This window comes from Prinia subflava, chromosome 10 (genome assembly GCF_021018805.1).
Source record: "Prinia subflava isolate CZ2003 ecotype Zambia chromosome 10, Cam_Psub_1.2, whole genome shotgun sequence".
NCBI classification, from domain to species: domain Eukaryota; kingdom Metazoa; phylum Chordata; class Aves; order Passeriformes; family Cisticolidae; genus Prinia; species Prinia subflava.
The window spans coordinates 9,413,024-9,438,913 of NC_086256.1; the positions used below are offsets into that span (position 1 = coordinate 9,413,024).

The 25,890-nt window shown below is 49.4% G+C and overlaps 1 protein-coding gene across 1 annotated transcript in view; it reads left to right on the forward strand.

Annotated features, from left to right (window-relative positions):
• Positions 1-6,796: 6,796 nt before the first annotated feature.
• Positions 6,797-25,890, forward strand: part of ZSWIM5 (zinc finger SWIM-type containing 5) — a 97,285-nt gene continuing 78,191 nt past the window's right edge. The window contains exon 1 of the mRNA XM_063407206.1: positions 6,797-7,490. Within this exon, the coding sequence (XP_063263276.1) occupies positions 6,812-7,490 (679 nt within the window). The 5' untranslated portion in view covers positions 6,797-6,811. The remainder of the gene's footprint in view (positions 7,491-25,890) is intronic.

Below are 25,890 nucleotides of genomic sequence, written 5' to 3' on the forward strand. Positions count from 1 at the left end.
CCATTTGGGTACCTCCCAGCAGACGAATTTCTGGCCCTGAAAGCTTGGGTGGACATTTTGCTTTGGGTAGAGACACTGAGGTGTGGGAAAGTGCTGTGACATTGTTTGTGTGAAGTCCTACATGACTGAATAGGGGCAAGGCTTTAGAATGAAACTGATCCTATTCCATATATTGTTGTCCAAAGACCTGAAGGGTTTGGGTGCCACGCTTGGGGCCACTATGACAGGATTCACCCCTGAAAGATGCCAGAAACCTGGAGCTCTACAAATCTTGTGTCACTGTGTACTCCTGTGATGCTGAGGGAGAGCTTTGCTCTCGGTGGGGTGGAGAGGTGTTTTGGGTGGGGAAACAGGCTCTCTACATCACCAATGTCTTGGAGAGTGATGGTGTAAGCAGAGTAGGAGAGCTCCAAGGAATCCTCATCTGCTGGGGGGCTGGCTCAGCACTGGGTCAAGGGCCAGAAACAAGGGCTGAGTTCAGGTTCTAGCAGTGCTGTTTATTCCTTGGTGCCCTGTTATCTGTGGCCGTGCCACCACCCTGGAGGAGGGTGTCCCATGGTACCCTGGTACCCATGTCTGTGCCACCACCCTGGAGGAGGACAGATGCCAGTTTCACATCACATGAAGGCTTGGCCCTGTGTGCTGCTCCTGCCGAGGGCCAGGCAGATCCTCTCGAAAAAGGAGGAACAGCCAGTCCTAATGTCAACAGAGGCCTCTTGTGCAGTGATGCTGTGTCAAGAAGAGGAATGGGTCCCTCCTCCTCCGCCCATTCATCTGGCAGCCGGGGTTGGCGTGCTGCCAAGCCAGGCTGCTTTGGAAACATTTCATTGAGGAGGCAGCTGAGCCTAGGAAAACAGAATGAAAATATACAGAGGGATCACTGTTGTTAGGCAAAATAAATGCAGGCGGCTGCATTTCTGTCCCCCAAGTCCAGCCCAGCCGGGCCCCTCTGGCTTCTATGGGGTCAGGGTGGCTGCTGCTGCCTGGGGATGGCAGCCTCTCTATCTCCACTGTGGGTTAGGAGCTGGGGAATGAAGCCTCAAGAGATCATCTGTGGCTTTGGCCAGCTTGCTGATGACCCTGTGAAGAGGCCCAGATTCATCTTGGTGTAGCATTGCCCAAGAAGATGGGACAGAGCAAGAAACAGCAGCAGGGATGAGCCAGCAGCAGTGACTCGTGGTCCCTGCATGGCCACCAGTGCAGGGGGGTTGATGGAAGTGATGCAGGGGCTGCAGGAGTGAGTCAGATTTTGGCCACGTTCACTCCCATCTCCCTCTTCATCATCAACTGTGGGACCAGGCTGGGCAGGAGGCCCCCAGCAGGACAGAGTCCAATCCCTGGGTTTTCAAAGCCAGTTGCTTGGCATGCTCCATCTTCTGTCTGCTGGCAGAGGGAGAGCAGAGTCATCCCAAAGCAGTCCCCAGGGACAGAGGGTGGAGGTGCCTCTCTGACTTCTGAGCAAAGCTGCATACAACAGGTTTGCCTCTCCCATTGTTTCCTCCTATAACCTCTCTCCTTCCTCCAAAGGCCTTTGAGACACTCCATGGCCATTTGGTGACCTTTGAGAGACACATCCCATCTCCTTCTACCTCCTGGTGGGTCCAAAGTGATTTGGGGAAGGCAGAGCTGGAGCCCCAGCCCCAAGGCTCTCACCCCTGCATAGCTTTCTGTGGCTTCACCTCCTCTCTTTGTCTGCCTAGCACAGTCTGGTTCTGTTATTTACAGCTTTAGATCAGGGGGCTGAAAGAGGCCAGTGTGAGCAGAAAAAGCTCAACCCACACTCTGGGAGATGCACATGTCAGCAGCCCAACTCATGTGTGGATTTGTAGCACAGGGCAGGTGCCCAGGGCTGAGACTGGATCGTGCCCTGGTCCTTGTGTTGTAGGAGCTTTGCTAAGGTTCAGGCTCCCCTGCTGCCCTCCTGCCAGGAAAGATAATCCTTTTCTGCCATGTGAGGGGTGATTTGCCGTGTGTCTGTCCACACACCTGTCCTGGAAACAGGTTGGATGTCATGCTGGGTTCCCAAATCCTGCTGCTGAGAGCAGCCTGGCATGATGGCAGATGGGACAGTGATGGCCTCATGGCACCTGAGGAACCACAGCTTGGAAGAGCTGCCAAAATGCCTGACTCCAACTTCCCATCCAGCTGGACCCTGTGATCCACTCATGTTCCAAAGCTGGGGCAGACCCCATACTAAAGGCTAATAGAAGCATTGTTTACTCTTTGCTTTGCCATCATTTATTCATACTCTTGTAGCCTGAAAAAAAGATTCCCTGTTTATTTTAGCATCCCTAATTAAGGGGAAGGAACTTCAGTGGCTGAAAGGGGGAGGCTGTGGCCCAAGAGGGTTGTTTTCTGCTGAGCTCAGCCCCGAGACAGCCAGCCTGGCTGGGATGGACATCTCTCCAGTGCAGGACTGAGTAACTTTCTGGAGCACTCTGCACTTTCAGACTCTGTGTTGGAGAGGTGGCTGTTCCTTCTGGAAGCCAAGGGTCTTCACCCAGCAGCTCCTCTTGTGCTTAATTGCTGTCTGTACAGCAAATGTGTTTGCTGGAAGGGTGCTGAAATCTCTGTGGCAAGACAGAGGCTCAGCACTTTCCTAATCTTACAGGGGCTGGGGGAAGGCAGCTCTGGCAAGCCAGAGGTGTAGTATCATGTGTGGGGAAAAGAGGGAACAACAGCTTCTGACAGCCAGAAGTCTCTGTCTGGGTACAAGGGGGTGTCTGGGTCTGCATCATCCCAACCTGAGCAACCACAGGGACACACAGGCAAGTAGAGCTGTTCCTGGATTGCCATGAGGGTGAGAACAGGCGTCCCACTCCTGATCTTGGAATTCAGCCTGTGCTTGGAGAGGGGAGATGGTACTTTCAGTCCTTGCATTTCACTTTTGAGCACACAGACAATTGCAGTCACACCTGAAGGAGGTCTTTGAGCTTGTCAGTTCTGGAAAGTTTCATAAAATAACTGGCTGGCTAGCAAAAAGCCACTTTATTAGAGTCCCTGCTGGAAGAGGAGCACAGCAATAACTCAGTGCTAATGAATCAGTGGAGAGTCCACAGGGGATTTGAACAGTTTGACAGCAAAAAGCTCCAACTCCAGTCTATGCTTTGTTGGAGACCTTACTAGGCACTGGAAAATCTAAAAATGGTGCTAAACTCCATGGGCAACCAAATCAAGGTGTCCCTTCCCTTGCTTGCAAGGCCAAATATTTCATAACACAATACTCTCTGTCTCTTCCTGGACATTGGATCTATGGGGGTGCTAAGGAATAACTATCCTGGCCAATAGATTCCTCTGCTCCTACATCATTAAGGCAGGGGAGCTACAGTTACTCCCTGTGTCCTTTCCCTTCTGCCTCTGCTCTGAACAGCATCAGCAGTGTAGGAAAGGCAGAAACAGCCACATTTCCAATGGGTACTGTACAATGGAGGCTGTAGCAGGGAGCTTGGCTGCTGGTAAGCCTGTCTTTGGCTGCTTTGCAGCAGCAAATCCTCCGGATGGCTGGAGCAGGAGCTTGGTGTATGCCTGCATTCTACTGTCCTGTTCCTTTCCCATCATTAATTGGGCATAAAGCTTCTTCTGCCCTTGTATATCTTCATCTGTCACCACAGGACTTCCCTGGTGCTCCCTGGGCCTCGCTCTGCTGTCATCTCTGAAGGCTCAGGCAGTGTCACTTGTGTGACTGAGGGCACAGCATTGGCTGTTGGGAGTCAAAGCAATGTCAAAGCAGCATGGGAGCATCCAAGAGAGGGAAAGATGCCCAGAGAAAGGCAGTCTTTCTGCTGAGGATGGGTTTGGGCACGGTGGAGAGAGAGGAGAGCAGCTACATGAAGGTGTGCAGGTGGGAGCAGCCAAGGAGGTGACATCCCTTTGGGTTGAGATGTGGCACCAGCAATCACTTACCTTGACTGCCATAAAACAAAGCACAGGTTCCAGGAAGCCCACAGAGGCATGTCATCAGGACCCTTGTCCTTTCTCCTTCTTATAGTCCTCGAATTTAGGTTCTAGGAAGATGAAAGCAGTTTTCTTACTCCACAGCAACTGCACCTTAAAGCTGGACTTCTGATTAAGCTGGCACCCAAAGAATTTCGGAGGTTATTGCACTGCATTGCTGCCTAACTGTAGTCTAGAGCCCCTGGGGCTCCAGCCCCTTTGATCAATCAATTTTCTAGTCAGGAACTCAAAATCAAATACTTCCTGGAGCCAGCAGGAGAAATCAGCACTTGGTGGATAACACCAGTGATCAGGCCAGAAGGGCTGGAGTTGGTGGATTGCAGACCCTGAAAAAATAGTCTTGAAAACAGGAGGGGAACCAGCATTGCCAGTGGTAGAGGCTCAGCAAATGGCTGGGCTCAGGAAAACGTGCCGTGAATTATTGATGTACCTGGTTCCAGGCTCTGAATGAGCAGCGTCAGGGGCTGGGCAGGAGGCTGACATTTTGCATCCTTCCCCAGGGAGAAGAGGTCTGTCCATGTTCCCTGGGAGGAGGAAAGCTCTCCCCCTTGCAAAATTCAAGGCAGTGATAAAAGGCACAGGGAAAGATGGGGAGGAATGGGGAGCAACGAATGTTCAGAATGAAGAGAGAGAAGAAAAATAGATTGGTTTGTGTTTGAAATAACATGCTAACCCCCTAGAGACAGGCTGGCCAGCCACTACACCAACATTGCTTTGATTTGAGTCTGGATTATATGTTTTATGCAACGCAAAGTCAGCTCATTGGCAATGAATAACATCCCTGCTTGGTCTGAAGTCTAAAATCCTCTTTATTGGCACTGTCTGGGGACAACGTAAGTAAGGACACTCAAGGTTGTCACTAGGTGAGCCCTGCAGTGGCTGGTGACAGAGGGACCAGACAAGCTGGGGTGCTGTGTCCCAGCTCTCATGCAGTCTCACCCTCTGCCTGAGCAGCCCTGGCAGCTGCAGGGAGACACGGGTGCCACAGAAATTCTGTGACACCAGAGCCCACAGCTTCCATCATTGGAAAAGCTTGAGATTGCTGGACTGCTCTCTGCCAAGAAGGTGTGCTCCACCTTGGGCCAGGAGGGTGCTTTGGGATGGCCCTGTGAGCACCCTCTGTGCAGCCAGGGAGGGGCAGAGGTGGTCAAAGCTATTCTTTGTCGCCCCAGGACCTGTCACCACAACAGCAAGCAGAGGTGATGGGCAAAATGCTGTGCTCCTGTACTTCCTGTTGCAACAAACTCTTACATAGAGCAAAATGGCCTTCAGGGTTAAAGAAATGGGGACATGGTTCCTGGGGAAAATCTGTGCATGAACAAATCTGCGTGCAGCTGCTGCCCCAGGCTAGTCCCTGCCACTGCTAGCACTCATTACTTTGAACAAGACCAGCGGCAGCAAGGAACACCTCAGCTTTCAAGGAAAACCTCTTCCTGACCTTCATCGATTAGCTTGTGGCTTACTCTCTAAAATGGAGATCTCTCTCTGCAGCAGCTCTGCCTGCTCTCACCACCTGCCTGAGACCTGATTCCTTCCCTCCATGTCCTGCGGAAGAGACCTTGGGCTTGGAGGTATCTCATGGCAGAGCAAAGGCGCATAATTATTTCCTGTTCCCTAATTGCATCGCCCTGTTATTCCAGGAAATGTACTCTTGCTCTGTCAGTAAGAATAAATAGGAGATCTCTGCAACAAGGGAGTAACCGGTAATGGTTGAGATGTGACTGAACTGCAGATAGGAAGGAATCGGTCTTGGATTCTCAAAGCACTGAGAATAATAGCAAAAAAACTGAACTCGGAGACCTATGAGCTCTGCTCCTTCCTCAGAGGTTTGTCACTTAAATTTAGACAGGACACAAAACCAGGAATGTATTTCTGGGGAAAATCTCGCAATAGTGTCCTGCTGGACACAGCAGCAAAGCGATGGCAGGGCGTAGAGGCCCAGAGAAGAAGACTTCAGTTGCCACAGCCCTCACCCCATCAGCCCCACGCTGTGCTGGTCTCAGGGGTGCTGCCATCACCCTCAGCTGAAAGCAGAGGCTGGTGAGGAGTCAGCTCAGGCTTTTGGGGTGCCAACTCAGGCAGTATGTACTGAATATATTCAAATGTCCCTTTAATGTAATCCCACCTGAGAGCACAAGAGAGCTCCTGGAAGCCAGCAGTACCTATGTTTTTCATCTCCTCCCTCAAAGGCCGTGTGTACTTGAAGACCTCGCGGTTCCTGTACCCAAGTACCCTGCTATGATGCGTGGGACGAGCATCTTCACTACAGGGCTTTAAAAGATAAAGCAAACCCTGACGCCCATGGGAGGGCAGGGCACTGCTGTCTGCTCTGCTACTCGATGTAAAGTAAAGCCGTAGGTGAATTATGGGTGAGGCTGGGTGTTATTTGTGGGTCACACTGGGCGCCTGAGCCGGACACCGCAGGAGCAGTGCCGATCCCGCCGACACCCCCGGGGGAGCGGTGCCACCTCCAGCGCCGCCGTGCCCCTTTGTCCCGCTGGCTCAGGGCAAGCTCCGGACGCTCGGATGGCCTCGCCAGCCCCTCACCCACCAGCGCCGCGGGGATCCGCACCCCGGGGCTTGGGACAACAGCGTCCCTTGCGTGTCCCCCTCCCTGCTGGGGACGCACGGCCAGCAGGACAGCGGTGCCCAAGGCCATGCCCTCGCCACGGCGGCAGCCGAGCAGGTGCCGCAGGCAGCGGTGCCCCGACGGGCGGCGGGGGCGGGCGGGGGGCTGCGGAGCGTCCCGCCCCGGCGGGGCCGGCTCCCGGCCGGCGGGACCACCCCCCGGTCCCCGCCCTCTCCTCCTCCTCCTCGGCGTCTCTCCTCCCCTCGCCCGGCTCAGTCGGTCGCAGCCATGGCGGAGGGAGGAGAGGGAGAGGAGCTGCTCCGCCCGCCGCTGCCCGCCGGCGCCCCGGGCCCCAAGCGCTTGTGCTCGCGGGCCTGCCCGGCGGGGGGCACCGGGGCCGTGCACCCCCGTCCCGGGGCCGCGGGGGCCGGCTCGGCGGGGCCGGGCGCGGGGGCCAGCGGGGCCCCTCCGGCGCTGCCCGGCTGCTGCCCCGCGGCGGCGGCGGCGGCGGCGGGGGCGGCGGGGCCGGTGGCGGCGGCGGCGGGACCGGGGGGCGGCGGCGGGGGCGGCGGGACCGGCAGTCTGCTGCAGCCCGAGTCGCTGCTGGACGCGGCGGCCAAGCGGGTGGCGGGGAGCTGGGCCTTCGAGCGGGTGGAGGGCCGCTTCCAGCGCATCCCCGAGCCCGTCCAGCGCCGCATCGTCTACTGGAGCTTCCCCCGCAGCGAGCGGCAGATCTGCATGTACTCCAGCTTCCAGCCCGGCCGCGCCGCTGCCGCCGCCTCCCCCGCCAGCGCCGCCGCGGGGGGACCCTCGGCCGCCGCCGCCCCCGCCCCGGCCGGCGAGGAGAGCCCCGCCGCCGGCCCGCCGCCGCCCGCCGCCCCCGCCGCGCCGCAGGGCGAGGGGCTGCCCTTCCGCCGCGGCATCCGCCTGCTGGAGACCGGCGCGGTGGACAACGTGCTGCAAGTCGGTGAGTGCCGGGACGGGGCCCCCGGGGACTCGTCTGTGTCCGCTCCCCCCCCTCAGTCCCCTCCTGCACTTAAGCCTTTTGTCTGGCGCGGTTGTGGTTTGACAGGAAAATCCTGCCCCGGGGGCAGGGACTGCCGTGCGCTCCTCCGGGAAGATGCTGGCTTGGGGTTTGAGGAGGTGGGAGGGCGAGGGTCACCTCCCCCCGCCTCGGGGGTGCGTCTGCCCGGGGGTCATTGGCTGTTGCCCGCAGCTTGGATGCCGTCCGTCCAGTCCGAGGGGGAAAATAAAGACCACCCCTCTTTCCCCCCCCGCCCCCCCCGCAAAGTGCCCGTCGGGGGTTGTATGGAGGGCACACAGCCCTGCCGCCCTCCCCGACCCCTCGGCCGCGGTCCCTCTCACCCCTGAGCACCCCCCCAGCGCTCCCACGGGGGTCCTGTCCTTTCCACCGGAGATGGGCTTATAAACATAATGCATCTCTCCAACAGCTCCGAGCGTTCCTCTTTGTCCTCTCCATCAGGGGCTTTCCCTGCTTGGAGCATCTTCAGGGGTGGCACCAGCCCCCACTTTCCTCTTCCCAGCCCCAGCACGGGCACGTCCGGCGGGGCCGGCTCGGGGGGAGCGAGGGGAGAGCTGGGGGGTGACAAGTTGGGTGGACCCGCGGGTGCCACCGGTGACCCGGCGCGATGCGCGTGTCGGGGACCGATGTGCACGGCCTTCTCACGCTCGCGCGGTGTCGAAGGGGCCGTGGGAATGATGATGGGAATAATGGCATCGTGTTTTCTCTCCATGGGCAGGTGGCTTTTGTGTGCGCTGGTGGAGGGGGATTGCCGGAGAGGAAATGTTCCTCTTCTCCTGTCCTTCTAGTCCCTGTCCCCATCTGAAATCCGCATATATTTAAAGAGAAACAAATTGGGGTGTTTTACATAGAATAAGCCGCTCCTCGTTGTTATTGGAAGGGATTGAAATGCGCGTTCCCATTAAAATGACATTAGGCGAGAATTTGTTTTGCAAATGCGAAATGTAAATTCATTTTGTGCCAGGGTATGGCGTGAATGAGTGAAGGGAGGGTGGTTTTTGTTGTAGGGAATGGGTAGTTCGCTCTGTTTATTTAAAGAGCCGTTCTTCCTTTTGGGGAAAAAAAAAAGGCTGCTTAAAAATAATAAAAATCCCATTTGGTACAGTTTACATTCAGAAGAGCATTATCAAAACATTTTCCATTTGAGATGTGAGAATAGGAGGCAGCAGAAGAATTCTCCTCCCACCTCTGAGGACATGCAGTGAAAATTCCTGAAGCACAAAAGGTTTTTCTCTGAGGATATGATTATAGCCTTTTTTTTGGCATGAATTAATATTTTGTAAGGGCTGCGTTAAGATGATTAATTATTCTGTTTAAAATACTGTGAAACTGAAAACCAAATTATTTTTTTATAAGGAGAGGAGTAGCTCTTCAGGAACTTTAAAATTATTGGGGAGGGAAGATAATAGCTTGGTGAAGGTGATGTTTTAATGACCTGACCACCAAGGTGTGAATGCAGTGAGCTGGTGTGGGAGTGGGAGACAGAGGTGATGATTGCCTAAACCCAGGACTGGTTCAGTACAAAGGAATTTTCTTTTGAAATGAGTTTTTAAATTTATTTGTCTTTGAAACATAGCTTTGATGAGCCTTTATCCAATGCTGTGAAGGATCTGGGTGAGCGCTGGGGTCAGGTGCATGCAGGGCACAAAGCAGAGCAATCCCATCCAAAGTGGTGTCCAGTGCTGGTATCCAGCGTTCCATCTGCCCCGTTTCCCTGCGCTTCCTGCTGCTGCTCTGGGTGAGCCAGAGAACAGAGAGGATGGTCCTGGCTCTGGTGTTTCTTGTCTCCCCTGACAAGTCTAAACCATCTCCCCAGCTTTGAAACCAGAGCTCACGCTCATTGTCCTCCGAGCCGTCAGCTTTTTAGATGAAGCAGCACGTTCTGGAAGCGCTCGCCGCAAAGTCGGTGGGTGATTTATCTCCTGTTTTCACAGCCCAAAAGGGGCGCGCGGGATGCTCGCCATGGGAATTTGCCTCTGGAGCTGGGGGTGGGGGGAAGGTTTGGGTCTTGGCTGTAGTGTGGCTCCTCTTCACACGGCAGTGGGTGGGTGACGTGGGGTCAGACACCTCTGTTTTTGTCCCAGGAGCAGCCACGTCACAGCAGTGCCTTGCAGCCCTGCGTTGGAGGAGGAAAATTTACATCAAACAAAAGGCTGTGAAGGGCTGTGTGTTTATAGACAGGAGGCAGAGCTGAGATGTCCTCTGCCAACTTTCCACATCCATCCTGTGGATGTCTCTGGAAGGTGAGGTGGAAGAGCTCCAGCCACCAGAGACACAAACACTTAGTGGCTGCGTGTGTGTGTTTGCAATTAAGATAGGAACTTGGGAACCATTATGTCTTGGAAAAAAATGAAACTCCAGCCCTGGCTTCCTTGATGCTCTCCAGCATTAAATCAAAACTACTGTTTCCCTCTAAGGATCCCTTTAACGGACACCACCGGCTCCCGGCGCCACGACCTGAGGTTTGCACAGTTGAGATTTGCCGTTAATAAAGATCAGATGTTTATACAGTTGTGTTTCTGACTCAGACCTGTGAAAAAATAGGGATAGTACAGATGTGAAATTCCTTCTCTGTGTGGTTGGAAAAATCCTTTTGAAAAATTGAAAGACCAAATCCAGGAGGAATGACCTTCTGGCGATGGAGGATGGTGTGGAGGGGTGAGGGTTGTGCTCATGGGCACACAGTGCTTCAGGCTCTGGCTCCTTCATGCTTACAAAGCTGGCAGGTCTGAAAAAAACATATATGCCACATTATCAACCAATAATTCCTTCATGCTTAGTAAAACTTAAACGAGGCTTAAACCCTGATCTCACTGGAGTCATTAAATTGATTTTTTTTTTCCCCTGCTCAAAGAAAGATCTTGGATGTTGAACACAGGCATCTTTGTCTTCTTAAAAACTGCTTTATTATTATGTGTACAGATCCCGTCTTTGTGTGTGTGTGGTGTGTGGGTTTTTTTTCTTTTAATTTTTAGACAAATGACAAAAGCATGCAGGAAAGGAATGCAGAAATGCCAGGCTTAATATAAAGCATGCAACTGCACTGCATGCCGGGAATCCTAAAGGATACAAAACCTTTAACGACAGCGGTTAATTTTTAACAAGTTCACTTGCATAAATATTTATGAACAAAAGTTTTTACACTATTATCTCTTGGGTTTTCGGAGAGAGAAAAGACCTTTGGTGGATTTTGACAGTAAGCTGTGATCTGGCAGAACAAATTCATGCTTCTCGCCTGCGCTCCCCAGTATGGTATAATATGGTTTGCCCTCGAGTCATCTCGGATGCTGATGGGTGGGCAAATGTCCTGGGTAATTTTAGGGGGGAATTCTCCTTTTTCATTGGCTTTACAATGACTTACGAGAGGAAGCATCGAGCTTTGTGTTGTTCTTTGGATTGTAACCAGCCGCTTAGGAACCTACACGGTATGTGCTCCTTCCCCACAGATAAGCCTTTGTGCCCCGATGGGAAGGTATGCGGTCCAGCCATAAGTACATAGGCAGAATTTACTTTTGCTGTTAGAATAACAATGAAGCAAGGCTTTAAAATGCCCTGGCTTTGTAAACACTTGGAGAGAGCCTGTTTCTTTCAAACCTGCAATTAATTCTGGATATTTTATCTGATGCTTTGCAGGTCAGTCATGAGTACCTTCCCGTGTTTTCTGATCTGGTATCTATGCTGGACGTGTAGGTGCTGGCGATTTTCTAACCTTGCTTTAACAACCTTCTGACTAGGCAGAGATTAAGTAAGACCTGATACCTGTAAATGCATTTTAATTAGAGGAGGTCAGATTTGGAAGCATTTTATTACACTTCAGTTTTCACCTTGTGTTGGTCTGTGTTTGTAATGATGGCTGTTGAAAGGTAGCTTCAGAGGTAAAAAGTACCCATGAGTTCCAGTGTGGTTGAAACCACTTCTAGCTTTTTTTTCCAAACTATTTTTAAGTTTTAAGTTTCTTTTTTTCTTCTCCCCTAAAAATGCTCACTTTTAGGCAAGCGTTTGGTTTCCTGCTCCTGTGACGTGGTACAGAGCAGAGTCTAAATATATATCCAGTGGTGTGTTGCTTTATAGAGCTGTTTATTTTGGGGAAAACACTTTGATGGGGCTCTCTAGGGCGAATTGTGGTTGCTTTTGTTTTGTGTAAAGATTGGTCTCCTCCTGGGTCTGGGTTTAAAGCTGTATCCGGCAGGAGCAGGTTTGGAAGGAATGCCATGGGATGTGAGAGGTTTTTTCAGGTTAAATCCCAGTGTCCGGTGTTTGAGTGCTGCTGAGGGAGTTTAATTTTTCTGTATCCTTTTAGTTTTTGTGTGGGATGCTTGTTGTACAACATGTATCCAATTTGCTAATTAATTTTTACTTTGTTTTTCTTTATGGGTAGATTACTCGATCCTAGCCTATGTATTAAAATACTTTAAACCACATAAAAGGAGCTGGCAGAGGTTCATTAGCCCTATCATGAGGGAAACTCTTGTACATTTTAAATATACATTAAGCTCTTTAGGTTTCTAATTATCTTTTTCTGAACATATATAATTAAAACAAAGCATTACTGGGCGTTAGAACTTATGATCTGTTTATTGCTGCTCCCTCATAGGTCAGATATTTCTTGAGCCTGTTCTGGACTGTATTATAGAAACTGGAAAAGAAGATGATGAAAACCACCAGAGTTTCTTGCTGGTAGTGCAGGGAGAGCTGGGATGACAGCTGGAATTTTAACCTTTTATTTTAAACAGATTTATTTATTGGCTTTTGAGTCTTTTTCAAAGAGTATAAACAGATCCTCTGAGGCTGGGATGTCTTTTGAGTGAGGTGGTTAATTAAATGATACTAACTTAGAGGGCAGAGACCTGAAAAATAAAGCATGAGAAATAAAATATTTAGTGTTGGCTTTAAGAATAAATAGGTTTGAACCATTTTTCAGAGTATGAGTCCTAGTTTCTGTCGTGAGCTGGCAACAGGAGTTTGTTCTCAGCTCACCTGTGCTTTATCAAGCTTAGTCTTCAACTTCCAAGTTGCGTGTCATTGACAGCAGATTTTAATTTTGCTCACATCTAGAGAGAATATTTTAGGAAATATTTAACTGTGCTAAAACTGCAATAACATAAACCACATGTGCCTGCTTGCTTTGTTTTTGAAGCTTTGTGTGAGGGAATGTGCTTTGCTGTTATTTGACGCTCTCTTTGATGTTAGATGTTTTATGATTAGTCCCTCAAACCTCAGATAGGACTTTTGGAAAACTTAAATGAGCTTGTCTATCTGATAGCTCTGTAAAGCCACATTCAGCTGTGAATTGTCTTGTGGTGTGTCAGCTTTTAATTTTCTTTGAAAAGAGAAAAGTTTTAAAAAAATAATCTTGGTAGTATTAGAATAGAAGAGTTTGTGGGCTTATGTGTTTCCTTAGCATATATTGGAACCTCACCCTGGAAGAGGACTGGTCCATGGGGGAGATGGGGTCCTTGCTGGTTCTGGGGTTATGTCCTCCTCCCCATTCCCGGTGGGAGACTTGCTCTCCTCTGGGATTAGCTCAGATGAATGGCACGGCCAACCTTGTGCTTGTATTTATTTGCCAGGAGTTTTGTGTTTAGGTGACATGGACAGCTTTGTGTTTAGTAGTGAGGTTGGTTTTCCCCTGCTGCTCTTGAGGCTGGAGTAGCTCCTGTGGGTGAGGAGCTGGGCATGCTTTTTTGGGGGAGCAGCATCTCTTCACCCTCTCAAGGTGGCCAGGCCCGGGGATTTTCAGTGTGTGGCCAAGGCTTGTTGCTGCATGGTGCTACTTTGTGTTTGAAATGAGTGAATTTTCTTCACTGGGGGCTGGGGGGGTTGTGCTGTTTTTCCCAGGGGTGTGAGGCTTTGACTTTGTTCCTCTGGTTGCTCTCTGAGGAGGCAAACTCGGGTGGCATCCTGGGTGAGGTGATGGGGAAGGAGCCTTTGCTTTTCAGGGCTTGTTTCTGCTTCTGGACAGGTGGGTACTGGGATGGCCTCCTGGCTTTGCTCAGCAGGAGTCAGGTGATGGTTGAACCTGTGCTTCTCCATCAATCTCTCCAGCTGTGGCTGGTGCTGGTGACTTTATTTTGCAAGGAAGTGGATGTGTGGAATATCTTGAGGGCGTTAAAAATGAACTTGTGGTATGTCCTACTGTATGTTTGATGCTGTCTTGAGCAGGTTGTGATAGGGAATTGTCATGGTCCTGGTCTTCTGGGGATGAGAGTAGGGGAGGAAAGCAACTCCTCTGGGTAACTGGTTCCTGCCTCTGCTGAGCCTTCACTTTCTCTGGCATCAGCATCAATAGAAATTGATCTGTTTTCCGATGAAAACAAAAACTCAAAGACACCAAACCTTGGCTGTGCTACTAAGTGCAATAGGATAAATCTAGCATCTGGAGCCAGGATGTGGAATGGAGCTGGGGTGTTCTCCCTGTCTGCCCACAGAGCTGCCAAGGCCCTGCAGATGCTGTCCTGCATGCTCAGGAGAGAAATGCTGAGCCCATTTCATTTTTCACCTGTATTCACAAGGATTTGATAGATGGGCTTGACCACCAAGTTCTTTTTGTGCCTTTGCAACAGGAGTTGGGAAAGGTCCTAATAACATCTCACAGAAGTGACACAGGTTCTTCAAAACCCCTTCTTGGGGGATGTGGGGAGGAAAGCATCTTCATGGTTTTACAATAAAATACCCTAGAAATAAAATGCAATTTTTCAAAGGCTTTTTTCTTTTCTTTTAATCCTGATGTTTAAATGTGAATAGATTCCACTTGATTGGTGTGGTGGGTGTTTTATTAAATGCTGAGGATTCACCTGTGCACGACACTACCACATTTCTCTCAAAATGGATTTTCCAGTGCTGCATTTTAAGAGCATTTGCTTTTTTGTCTCAAGCTTACGGCTTAGGATTTTGTGCAGGATTGGGGTTAGTCCTTGTAAAATGGTGCATTTAAAGTAATGCACAAATTAATAAAACCCTGGGCTTTTACTTGTCGCATTGTAGGTACGTGTTGCCAGGGATTTTTCTTTCTTTTTTTTCTCATTAAAAACAAAGACATGAATGTGCTTAGGAAGCAGATCTGCTGGGATGCCAGCTTGGAAGGGTTGCATGTGGATATATTGGTCCAGCTTGTTGCCTGCAAATGTCCTGCTGCTGCCGCCCCAGGTTAAATGGGGCAGGGGGGTCTGTGTCCCCCTTGCCGTGCCCTGCTTGTCGCTGATGCCCATAATGAGCTGCCTGCACCTTCACCACCCAGCTCGTTTGAGCGGGCTGCTAATCACTATTGAGCTGTGCTCAGCAGGATGCAGCGTGGTATCTGCCTGGCTGCTGTCCTTGCACCTGGACACGGTGCCCGTGTCCTGCAGCTGCTGGAGCCGGGGGATTCCCCGTGGGAACGCCGGAGGATTGGTGTCTGGGGCCTTGGCGAGGTCAGGGCAGGCTGTGCCCCTGTTCTGGATGCTGACCAGTAGCCCTGGCCCCAGTCCTTTGACTGATACCAGCATGTGGGTGACTGCTTTGGGACACCAGTCACAGGCGTTCCTTGTTACTGGTGCTGTGTGGTGTTTAAAGGCTGGGGTGGCAGGAGGTACTTTGTGCTGTGCCTTGTGTGGTTGCCTTGATGAAGATGAGTGCCCTGTCAAAAGAGTGGCAAAGCAACAAATGGTTCCTGAGATAAATAAAATTTCCATTAATGAACTACAATGGCTTTGGATGCCAAATTAAAAGAAGTGTGTCTGGAGGATGAAAAATAAATGCATTTTCTGTCTTACTCACTAATTCTCATCTCTTTTGATTTTCCTTATCATCAGAAAGACATTTTTAATTTTTTTTAAAGCCAGTTGTGTTTATTTTGGTAACAGTTCATTGGCTGCTCTGTGTACAGAAGCTTTCTCTTGAAAGTACTGAAACTATATTAAAAGTGCTTTTGGCTGTCATCTTTTATTTTGCTTCTCCTTCGTTCTTTTCCCAAAGCTGGGTCGTTGCTATATCAAATGCTCTGAAACTGTCTGGTAGCGTTTTCCCTGCGGTGCTCCGTATAAACTGGAAATAAAAAGGGAAGAAATTGCAGGATTTGGATTTCTGCAGCTTTTTTTTCCCCCTCTGTGTGTGTGTGTGTCCCATTGAAGTCTGAGCAGCTGTCTCCATCCGCACAGCCCGCTGCTGGCATGCACAGATCTGTTTCTTGTGATTACAAGGAGCAATAAGACCCCAGTGTTCAGAGAGGGGCTGGGGGCTGAGTGAGCACCCAGGGAGCAGCGGGTCTCTCCTCCTGCCTGCCCCTGCCTGCTTGGCCCAGGGACCAAGGGAGCTGGAACCCCTGTGCTTGTCCCTGCAGCCTTGTGGCTTTGTGTCCCAGCGAAGGAAGCGTCCCGTGCTGTTGGTGGTGGGCTGTCCTGCTGTCCTGCTGCAGCATCTCCACCCCGGGGTGGGCTCCTGCGTCCTGCACCGGCGACCTGCAGAGGCCCCGTGGTTTTTATTCTATTCTGAGGGTGTCAAAACATTTCGGCGGTGCTGCAGCCGCTCACTACCGGCGTGCTTTGAAAAATACCCAGCAAGTGTCAAGCATCTGTCTGTGAAGGGGGAGGAAATCCCCCCCTGTTATTATTTTCTCCCGATTGTCCTCGCTTGGTGTGGCTTTGGCTATTATGGGTTTGTAAAATAGAACTATATATGACCTTTTATCTTACAAGAAATAGGTTAAGCCATTTTTAAAGAAAGTGGTGGAGTCAGCAGTGCTGCTAAGGAGCTGCTTTCGCATGGTTGATAGGCTGTGAAGCCGCTCAATGGACTTTGGTTTCAGAGACAATATCTGTTTAAATTAATCTTTGTCAGATACATGCCACTGCAGACAATTCAAATTCCATTTGCTTTCTGATCTCATAACAAAAAAGCACCTTACACTGGTTCTTTTATCGGAAAATTAACTTTTGTCTGTGTGTCCTGGAAACAGGGGTGGCATAAAATCTAGTTAAAAGGCTCTGTTATAGGAGGATTCTGTTTCTTTGTACAAGGCAGACTTTTTTTCCCCTTCTTTCCCCTGTGTGCATTTAAAAAGAAGACGAGTGTTTGAGATAGATTAAGGAGAATGCCAGCAGATGGACCGATTCTGTTGTTGCTGCTGGCAACCATCTAAGCAGCCATTTTGAACAATGCTGATACCAGGGTACTGATAACACAAAGATGAGGATGGGATAAATATCCAGCTAGTCCCTTTCTCCCCGCCTGCTCCTCCTCCCTCCCTTTCACGCCGCTGCTGCAGCCCTGTTATTAGAGAACCTGATTGTTTCCAGAGAAATGCTTCATCCTCTTAGCTGGGCTGGTGGATGTCTAGCATTGCTTATCTCCTTGATTTTCTTCATGGTTGATGGAGATGCTGGCAGATCAGCTTCTCCCAGGAGTGCCCACAGCATTGGTCCTAAGCAGAATGGGATGGACATTTGGGTGTTTTGCAGTAGGAATGCTCTTTTCCCTGCCCCAGTAAAGCATGGGGTGGTTGGTTCTTCCCTTATAAGTGGAGACAGTTTCCTTCCATCGTTGTTGTGCACATTTTATGTGCTTAATTATAAAATGAGGGGCATGAGATTGAGATTTCCTTTATGCCAAAGCGATTAGCATGGGGCAGTGATTGCAAATTGAGAGAATCCCCATTGCCTGGTCTCTCTATCCCTTTCTCCTGCTTATGGTGTTGTCTGACTCTTGGCTATCTGGGTCATGTTCATCTCCTGGACCTGCTGCTCTTGGAATTTCTTAAGGTCAGTACCACTGTCTATTTGGCCTGCTGGATTTTTGACACTGGAATTGGTGGCCTTCTTTCTCTGTCTGGTTTCCCAGCTTCAAGGAAGTAATCCTTTAACTAATGAAGAAAACCAAGCTTCATCTTTTCCTAGCAATCAACAAAAAGTCTGGTTTGTGTTTTGCAGTTGGGCCAGGATGAGCACAGGGCTGTTCTGGGAAACCTACTGGGCTTTGCCCTGAGCTCAGTGTGCTGTAACATGGTCCTGAATGTGGGCTCTGGAGAGTAGTCAGGGAATGCTGTGTAGCCTTTAAACGTTCCTGGAGCTTAAGGTGGGCAGCAATGAGCTGGTGTGTTCCTCTTGCCTTGCACAAGCTGGCAGACCATGGGCTGACACTTTCCATCTGTTGACAGCACCTCAGAGAACTTTGAGTGATGCAATGCTCTAACTGCAGCTTTTGGTCCAGTTAAAACTTCTCTGGGGTTAAAAAATTTACAGATGAGTCTCAAATCTGTATAGAATAGAATCATGGAACATATATCTAATTATACACAGTAGATGGAACTTTACTGTAAAGCAGCAGATGTAAGGATTAAAAAAAGGAGCTGGGCAAGCATTTTATGGTTTCCCTTTTTAATTTGTCCCTTGTGTCTGGTATGTTTGAGGCAAAAGTTACTTTTTTTTTTTTCCTGTTGGGGAGTATCTTTTCTGTATTGAGTCTCCCCTCTTTCAAGCCTGCCTTATTTGATCTGTAAGATGTGGACTTTGAGGTACTTGCTAAAACAAGGGGCATCTGGCCTGAAAGTAAAAAAAATATCAGGCTGTAAATTCCACTTGGAAATGTTGTCATGGTGTGTTGGGAAGTTGTTGAGGTCAGCTGAGCTCTCTAAAGACTTGGATTGAGAAAACTGAAGGTCTCACTAGGTTATCTGTCTTTGAGGTTAACTGGCATCACTGACAGATGCTTTTAGTGCACTCAGAAGGCTCCAGTCCCTGTGTCATCCCCAGCCACCTCCTTTTGTGGCTTCTGCCACGTTGCTTCACCTTGACTGGCCCCCTGTTGCATTAGGAGATGACTTCTGGAGACTGGAAAATGGGTGAGGGAAGAAGTGCCTGTTTTAAGCAGGTATCTTCTGGGAAACGTGATGAGTGGGACAATGGAGTGTGTTCTTCTGTCCCTTTGGCTCATGATGTGGTCAGACCTCAAAAGCTCTGGCAGGTTTTGGTGCAGAGGAACTGCAACCAGTGTGTGACAAAGCACGATGGTGAACTCGGGCGGCTTCTGGTGCGCTGCTTCTGCTCACTTGCTGCCTCTGTGGAAAATACTACTCAGCACCAACAGGCACAAAGCAAGTGTTTGAAGATGGCCAAGAATGAGCAGTGGGGTTTAGAGTACTTTTAAGCTATGCCCTCTGAAATGGGGTAGAGTGAAGCTTAGCCCTGTTCTTCCACCGAACCCCTGGATGGCATGGAAAGGTACATTGCCTCCCCTTTGTAGGGCTCTCTTCATCTCCTGCTTCTTTTGTGTTTGATTCCATTTGCTTTAGCTTCAAGGGACCCATCCCACTACATAACATTCAAGTTCTTAGCCTAACCCTCCTCAGGAGTGCTTGATAGCAGCCAGCTTTTTTGAGACTGGGGAGTATGTTCAGTGGTTTATGGGGCTGCTGGTTTTGGCCTGACCATGTTGTTGGGGCATATGGAAAGAGCGAACATCTTCAGCTGCATCACTGTCCACTTAGTCACGGTCCTCATATAGCTCAAGCATCCGTTATGTCTAAAATTCATTGCAGTGACATGGTTTGAAAGGGTCCCATGTGCTGTGCTTTGCTTAAGCTGGAAGTTATTTGCCAGTGGCTCACAGTGGGCTGCCTTCCTTGTGGGGTACCTCAGAGGCAAAGGGGAACTGGAGGTGTTATACAACTGATGCTGTGCTCGCTGGGAAAGGGTGCAGAGTGGAATTTTGCTCTGTTACCTTTCTGTCTGTGTTGTGATAAAAATTTGCTGTGACTCAAGCTCTGAAAAACCATAAAAACTTTGTAAAACTAGACAGGATAAAGATGAATGGTTAGTTGTTTCTAGTCATGGCTCAGCTTCTCAACTTTCCCTATAGAAAAGAGGGATGTGGAAGGATGACTTAATGGGGATTGATGCTTTCCATGAATGATGCATCCCCTGGTATCTGAAGGAGGCACAGGGCACTGGTGATGTTTTCCCCTGCCTGTCTGGTTTTTGGTTTGTTTCTGGTGGCTTCCAGCTCAGCCCAGAGCCTGTGGTGCAAACACTGTGGGAAGGCCTGATGTCTATAAGGGTTTTTTTCCCCACCCACAGAGAGGTAGGCCACACCAAGGTTTCCTGGACTGTGAGGTTTGATGAACCATTAGCCTAAAAATGCCCTGAGTAGGAAGAAAATGTTTCCAAGGCCTAAAAATCTTGCAGCACTTCTGAAGTGGGAATGGGAGCTGTGGTTTGCCTAAGCAACTTCTTGTGCTCCTGGCTCTGCTGTGAGCTGGCTGTGCTTTGTGGGTGCAAGGGTATGTTTGGGATCTTGCTGAGATGGGAAGGCAGCCCTCCAGGGCTGGGTCAGCCAGAGGGGCTGCCTTCCAAGCAGATGTCCTTCTGGCGTGAGGCTCAGCAGGTTTAAGACAGGATGTCCCTATACTCCAGAGAGCTGAAAGTATTGAAATAAGTAACAGGCTGGGAATGTCTGAATCCAGTTATGAATTCCTGGGGAAGAGGATTTGGCAATGGCAGGATGTCTTGTGGGCAGGCTCTGCGTTGTGGATGGGGGACGGACGTCACTGTCCCGTGGGCTCTGCTGGGAGCCAAGGAGAGCTTGGCTGCACAAGCCCATTCCTCCTCAGGACAGTGCTGGGTCCAGTTCCAGTGCTGAAGGAGACCACTGCCCTCCTTGTCCATTGCTTCTTCTGTTCTTGAGTGAGGGGAGAAGCACCTCACTGTAAAGGTGGGGGCTGTGGTGTCAGCCAGACATGGCTGTGCGGGGCTGCAGTGTTTAGCCGTGGCACAGTGGTGCTGTGGTGGCTCTGGGGGCGGCCCACAGGATCACCTGGTGGCTGTGGTGTGTGAAACTGGAAGATGGGGCTGCCCAGGGAGGTGGGCACAGGGACACCCAGGTGGGGGGAGGTTGATTTTACTCCAGAGCTGTGTTAGTGGCTGCGACTTGGAGCCTGTCTGTCATTGAGTCCCAGTGGTCACATTCCTGAGGGCTTTCCTAGAGCTGCCTCAATGGCACGGGTGACGCTGCAGCTCAGGAAGGAGCTGTGACAGCAGGATCCTGACCCTATTTTCATAAATAGTAACAACATCTCTAAAGGCTTCGAGGGCTTGGTTGGGAACAGAACGGCTGGGTTCCCCTGTGTCTGGCAGTGGTCAGCAGCAGATGCTTGGGGAGGAGATTAAGAAGCAGGGCTGGAGCAGAGGGATACTTCCCTGGTGTGAGCAGTCTCTCCAGCCAAAGGGCTGCCCTGGCCCTCGGCTGCAATGTGGATGCAGTAGGAGATGGTTTCTGACAGCAGCCCTGGCCCCACATCTCCTGCAGCACTGGGATTATCCCTGAGTCTCCTCAGGGTGTAGCATCCCTGCTGTGGGTGTCAGGATGGCCCTCCCTGGCAGGGACTGCTGGCACTGCTCTGGGAGGCAGCAGTGATGCAGCACTGGTGGGGCTAAAGAGGCTTTTGGAGAGACAAGCACTCCTTCACCCCACTTGGATGCCATCCTGGATCTGCAGGCTGAGGCTTGGGAGAGGAAGCAAAGCTATTAAGAGCTGCAGATTTAACAGGGTGTGAAGAATGTGTAGTAAAAAAACGTGCAGTAGCACCAGTCTCTATTCTTTTCCTTTCTCATCACAATCTTCTTGCCGGTTTGACTTTGCTAAATATTTTAGCGCTTCTCTAATTGTAGGACAAGTTAAATTCCCTGTGCTAATATTTGAACAGGGTTAGCGGTCTGGAGGCAGCTGCAGCTCTCTGAAGGGCTGCCTCATCTCAGGGTGTCTGCTGTGAGTCTGGCCCTCTCTGAGATGCCCAAGGTTATCCATTGAGGAATAGCCCCTAGGCTGAGGATATTTGCTGGAAGGAAGCAGAGCTCTTCAGCCTCCTGGTTGTGACTTTTTAGCGTAGGGCTTGTTTGCTCTGTGCTGCAGTAGAATTGGTAGGCTGCTATGGAAGATGCATCCAGAGGATGGATGTCCCATGGACCACTTTGGATGGAGGAGCTGCTGCTCAGTAGCTCCTGACACCAAGTCTGTGAGATCTCTTTGCCTCATGGGTTTTGGGCAGCATGACTGTATTTGGAACATGCAGCTGCTGTCAGGAGGTTGGGTGAAAGGTATTCCTTGGAGCTCAGGAGAAAGTGTTTATTCTTTAAAAGGATAACTTGGGGTGAAAGAGAAAAAAAGAGAGGCAGCCTAATCTTGCAATTTAAATATATTTAAAGATTCCTTCTGTTTAAGTTTGCTTCCTAGCCTTGATCAGAAGGAAATGCTGTTAGCTACAGAGTGGAATAAATCGAGGGCACCCTTATCTGTGCAAGATAAATTACTATTGTTTAGGAAAGACACTCCAGGGATTGAAGAATTTAATTAAATACACAGGGATTATGAATATGCATGTAAATTAGACAATCTAGATATGACATGGCTACAACTGCAGGGAATTGTTCGAACTTAAAAGTGTAATCATTCTTTTTATCGGGATGTGGGGATGGGTAACAAATGAGAAGATTCCCTTTCCCATTTGCCTCTGCCTCGGCCGGTCTCAGGTCATTAAGCAGTGGGAATTACCCGTCTCGGATCAGCCCTGCACAAGCCGGCAGAGATGATGTGCTGGAGCCTTTCTCCACCCTAATGAGCCGCTGCAGGAGCTGAGGGAGAACTGGGGGGTTGTGGTGAGGGGCTGCCACTGCCATGACCCAGATAAGGGGTTTGGGAGGGTGGGGGATGTGGTTTGCCTTCTGCTGAGGCAGGGGAGAGGAGGGTGCTGTGGGCAGGGTGTGTGCTGCAGGCTTGGTGCTGCATCTCCTGTACCTTCCCCGGAAAGGAGGATCCTCTCCAAAGGCATGGAAGGATACATACTGTGGTTTCAGAGTGTCTTCTTAAAAAATCATGGGGCTGGGGAGTGCAAATATTGTTGGGTCAGCTTTTCTGCCTTTTTCTGGTGGCTTTACAGCGGTGCCCCCCTCCAGTGTGATCACTGCTGTCTAGAAAGCAGTATGGAAATCTCAGAATTGTTTTTTAGAGACTAAGATCAGCGTGAACAAGAGAGGCAAGATTGAAATATTTCTTAAAAGTCGAGACACCTGAGGAATTTACAATGAAATGTGGGAACGTGCTCTTGCTGCCCTCCCTGCCAGGTCTGGGCTCTTTGTAGCATCCTGCTGATGTGCTGAGCCAAGGCAGGTTCTTCAAAGGACATTAACTGCAGTATATGGTGCTGCCTTGAATGTGTTTAATTTGCAACTCTTAGAGGTGACATCTAATAACAATGCAGGGAAATATTTTTCTTTTTTTCCCCTGTGTCTCCTTTGTTTGACTTCACCTCCATCCGCTCGGTTTCATTGTTCTGCTAAAATCAGACGTCTCTCTAGTTTGAGTCCAGGACCTGCAGGTGAAGAAATAAATTGCTACAAGCCCCCCAGTCCGTGAATTATTTGTAATTTTTAAAATAGGCAGCAAAACGTGGACATGGTCTGACTTTGAACTTGACTTGTCTTTAAAAAGAAATGATACAGGAGAGGCTGGATCTTGCCTGGCTGCTTTCCCTCACCTTTCAGTTTTTGTGTTTCAGCTGGCCAGAGCTGGATGAGATGGATCTGTTCTGATGGCAGGTCCCCATCGGGACCCCCACAAGCCAGGGGCAGGAGCAGAGAGGAGCCCCAGGAAGGCTTCCCTGGGGAGCTGGGGGTGATCTGTAGGGCCAGACCCAGGTCTGCTCTGGGTCACCCCTCCACGGGTGGAGCATCAGCTTCTCTCACCTCCTCCACCCCCATCGAATTGAGGGCTTATGGTAATCAAGAGCTCAGTCCTGTCCTGTTTGTGCCACGTGGGAACAATTCCTATTTATCACTTTGAAAAGTGGTTGATTTTCCAGCCCTTGGCTTATGGGTTCTGATTAAAAAACAACAAGGAAAGAAACCCCCCACATCTGACAATGTGAAATATTTAAAGCCTCCACACTGCACGTTTTTTCAAAAACCTTGGAAGACCTGCTTTTTATTTTTGTCAAGGAAAAATATAATAGGAGAATATTTGTATGGGTGCACAAGTGCATAGAGAGAGATATGAACCTTTGTAGTAAAGTATTTCTAATAAAAATTTAATGTCCTCAAGACAGTGTTATGGCAGCTCATTACTACTAAAGGTCATTTGAAGAGTATTGATCCTAAATGTTACAGCCGAATGTAAACTTTGACTGTTACAGTTATTAATGTGTATTTATGATCTATGGGATATGTGTAAAGGGAAAATGAGAATCTAACGGTATGGTGAGCTCATTTGCTTCAGAATTGCCAAAGGCTGAGTTCATGCAATTCACCTCGGTTTTAAGCGTGTCTGTCATCTTTGTGTTACATGGATTGAACCTTACTTATTTTTATTTTTTTAGCTGGAAAAATGTTTTAGTCCTGCCCTAGAAAATGAATGTGTTCTTGAATTTTTGGTCATGCCCATGACACAGCCTGAGCTTTCTATCTGTGCCTAAATGTATATTGGGGAGCAGTGTTTTGCATTCAGCTTCCATGCTGACACAGAAGTACCAGGGGCTGAACTTGCTGTATGACTGAGTTGCAAGCATAAGTAGGAGCTCTGAGGAGCATGAATCTACTCTGAGTGTAATTAGAAGGTTATGCCACTGAAAAGCAATAGTGGTTTTTAAAAATTCAATTAATTAAAAACATTAATGTTGTATACTGAGAGAACTGGTGGCACTATATTTATATTTTTGCTATACTGTAATGCACCTATGTTTGCACATAGGAGGCAGAAAGGCTGTATTCGTGGGGAATTTTAAGGCTCTTTGTATTAAAAAAAGAGAGAAAAATAGACAAGAAACCTGTGGTGGTAGGAGGAAGATAAACGGTGCTTGTGATATTTCAAAGTCACATTAATCTTTTTTTCTTCCCTTTTTTTTTCCTTTTTTCTTTTAATGTATGAATTTCTCCAGGGAAATTGTCTCCTCATGACTGCAGTGGATTAATGTGCACAGATCAGCTCCTGCATTATTTTTCTGTTTTGACAGAGTGGCGATTTTTATACGTACGTCCCTTTCTGCCGAGATTACAGCTCATGCTCTCGGAGTTTGGAAAAATTCCTTGCCAAGAAGTGGCAAGGAACGGGAAGCAGCTGTTCCCACGCACGATGTTAGCAAGAAGCTCTCGGTGGGTGTGGAGGTGCTGTGGGTTTGGTGGTGAGCATGGGAGCCTGGTGGAGGTTGGTGAGGGTGAGTGCCCACAGCCAAATCCTGCCATGTGTGCTGGGATTTGTGGCACAGGCTGCTCTGCCTCATGCCCTGAGGATGCTGCTGTGGTTTGGTGAGGGTTTGGTGCTGCTAGCAAGGTGTGGGCATCCAGCAGTACAGAGGAGCCAGTTTTAAATGGGTTTGTGACTGCACTGGAAGTCCTTCAAAAGATCCTGCTGCTCTCCAGGCTTGTTGATGTCAGCTTGTTGATTTTAAATTGTGGTTAAATATGTGTTTTCCTGGTGATCTCTGGTAAAGCTTTGCCTAAACCAAAAAGTGACAACGGAGCCAACTCTGGCAAATCTATGGGAATGGGACAGGTTTGGCCTTTCTTCTCTCCTTGTGGCTCCCACAGTATCTCTGGGCACAAACTTGACATTGCATTTCTGATGATCATTGCATCCTGTTTTTAATGGTTTGTCTAGACAGTGCTGACATAACTATGAAAATACTTTGGTGACCTAGTCTAGAATTAGTGCACATGAAGAAATCAACCCTTGCTTCTGATGTTTGCAACCAATTTGAATGACTACACTGTAGCACAGCTTAGGAGGGAGGCAGATTTGGAGTGGGTCCAAAGAGCAAGTCGTGAGCAAAACATCCAAACAAACCCATGTGGTAAATTTGCATTGTATAGGGAAAATGCCAAAATGCAGGTTAGCCACAGCTTGTCTTGGAGCTGTGTGACAGGTTTATGGAATCTGGTGTAAGGCTGGAGTTCCCCCTTGGTTGGCCCAAAGTTTTTCTGGGAATCACATAACCCAAGCTCTGAACTTGGTCTGTGTGATGTTGTTCCCTGTATTTGGAGAAACTTTGTCAGCATAAAAACAATGTGTTCCTTCCAAACATCAGTTGTATTGATGATGCCTTGGATTAGGAATTTGTAGACTTTGGGACCAGCAGTGTGTCCAGTCAGTTAGCTCAGGAATACCTGGCACATCAGTGCTGGTGACTCTCAGCAGTTTAATGGCACTGGACTTCACTGGGCCTGGATTTCAGGCCAGTTTGTGTAGCACTGCCCCTCCTTGAGTGTGTGACCTGCCTTTAGATTACTAATCACAGGTATTTTAGGATAACATAAGCCTCCTGAGCTTATCCCGTGTGGATATTTCTACAGACTCTCTCCAAAGAAACCCG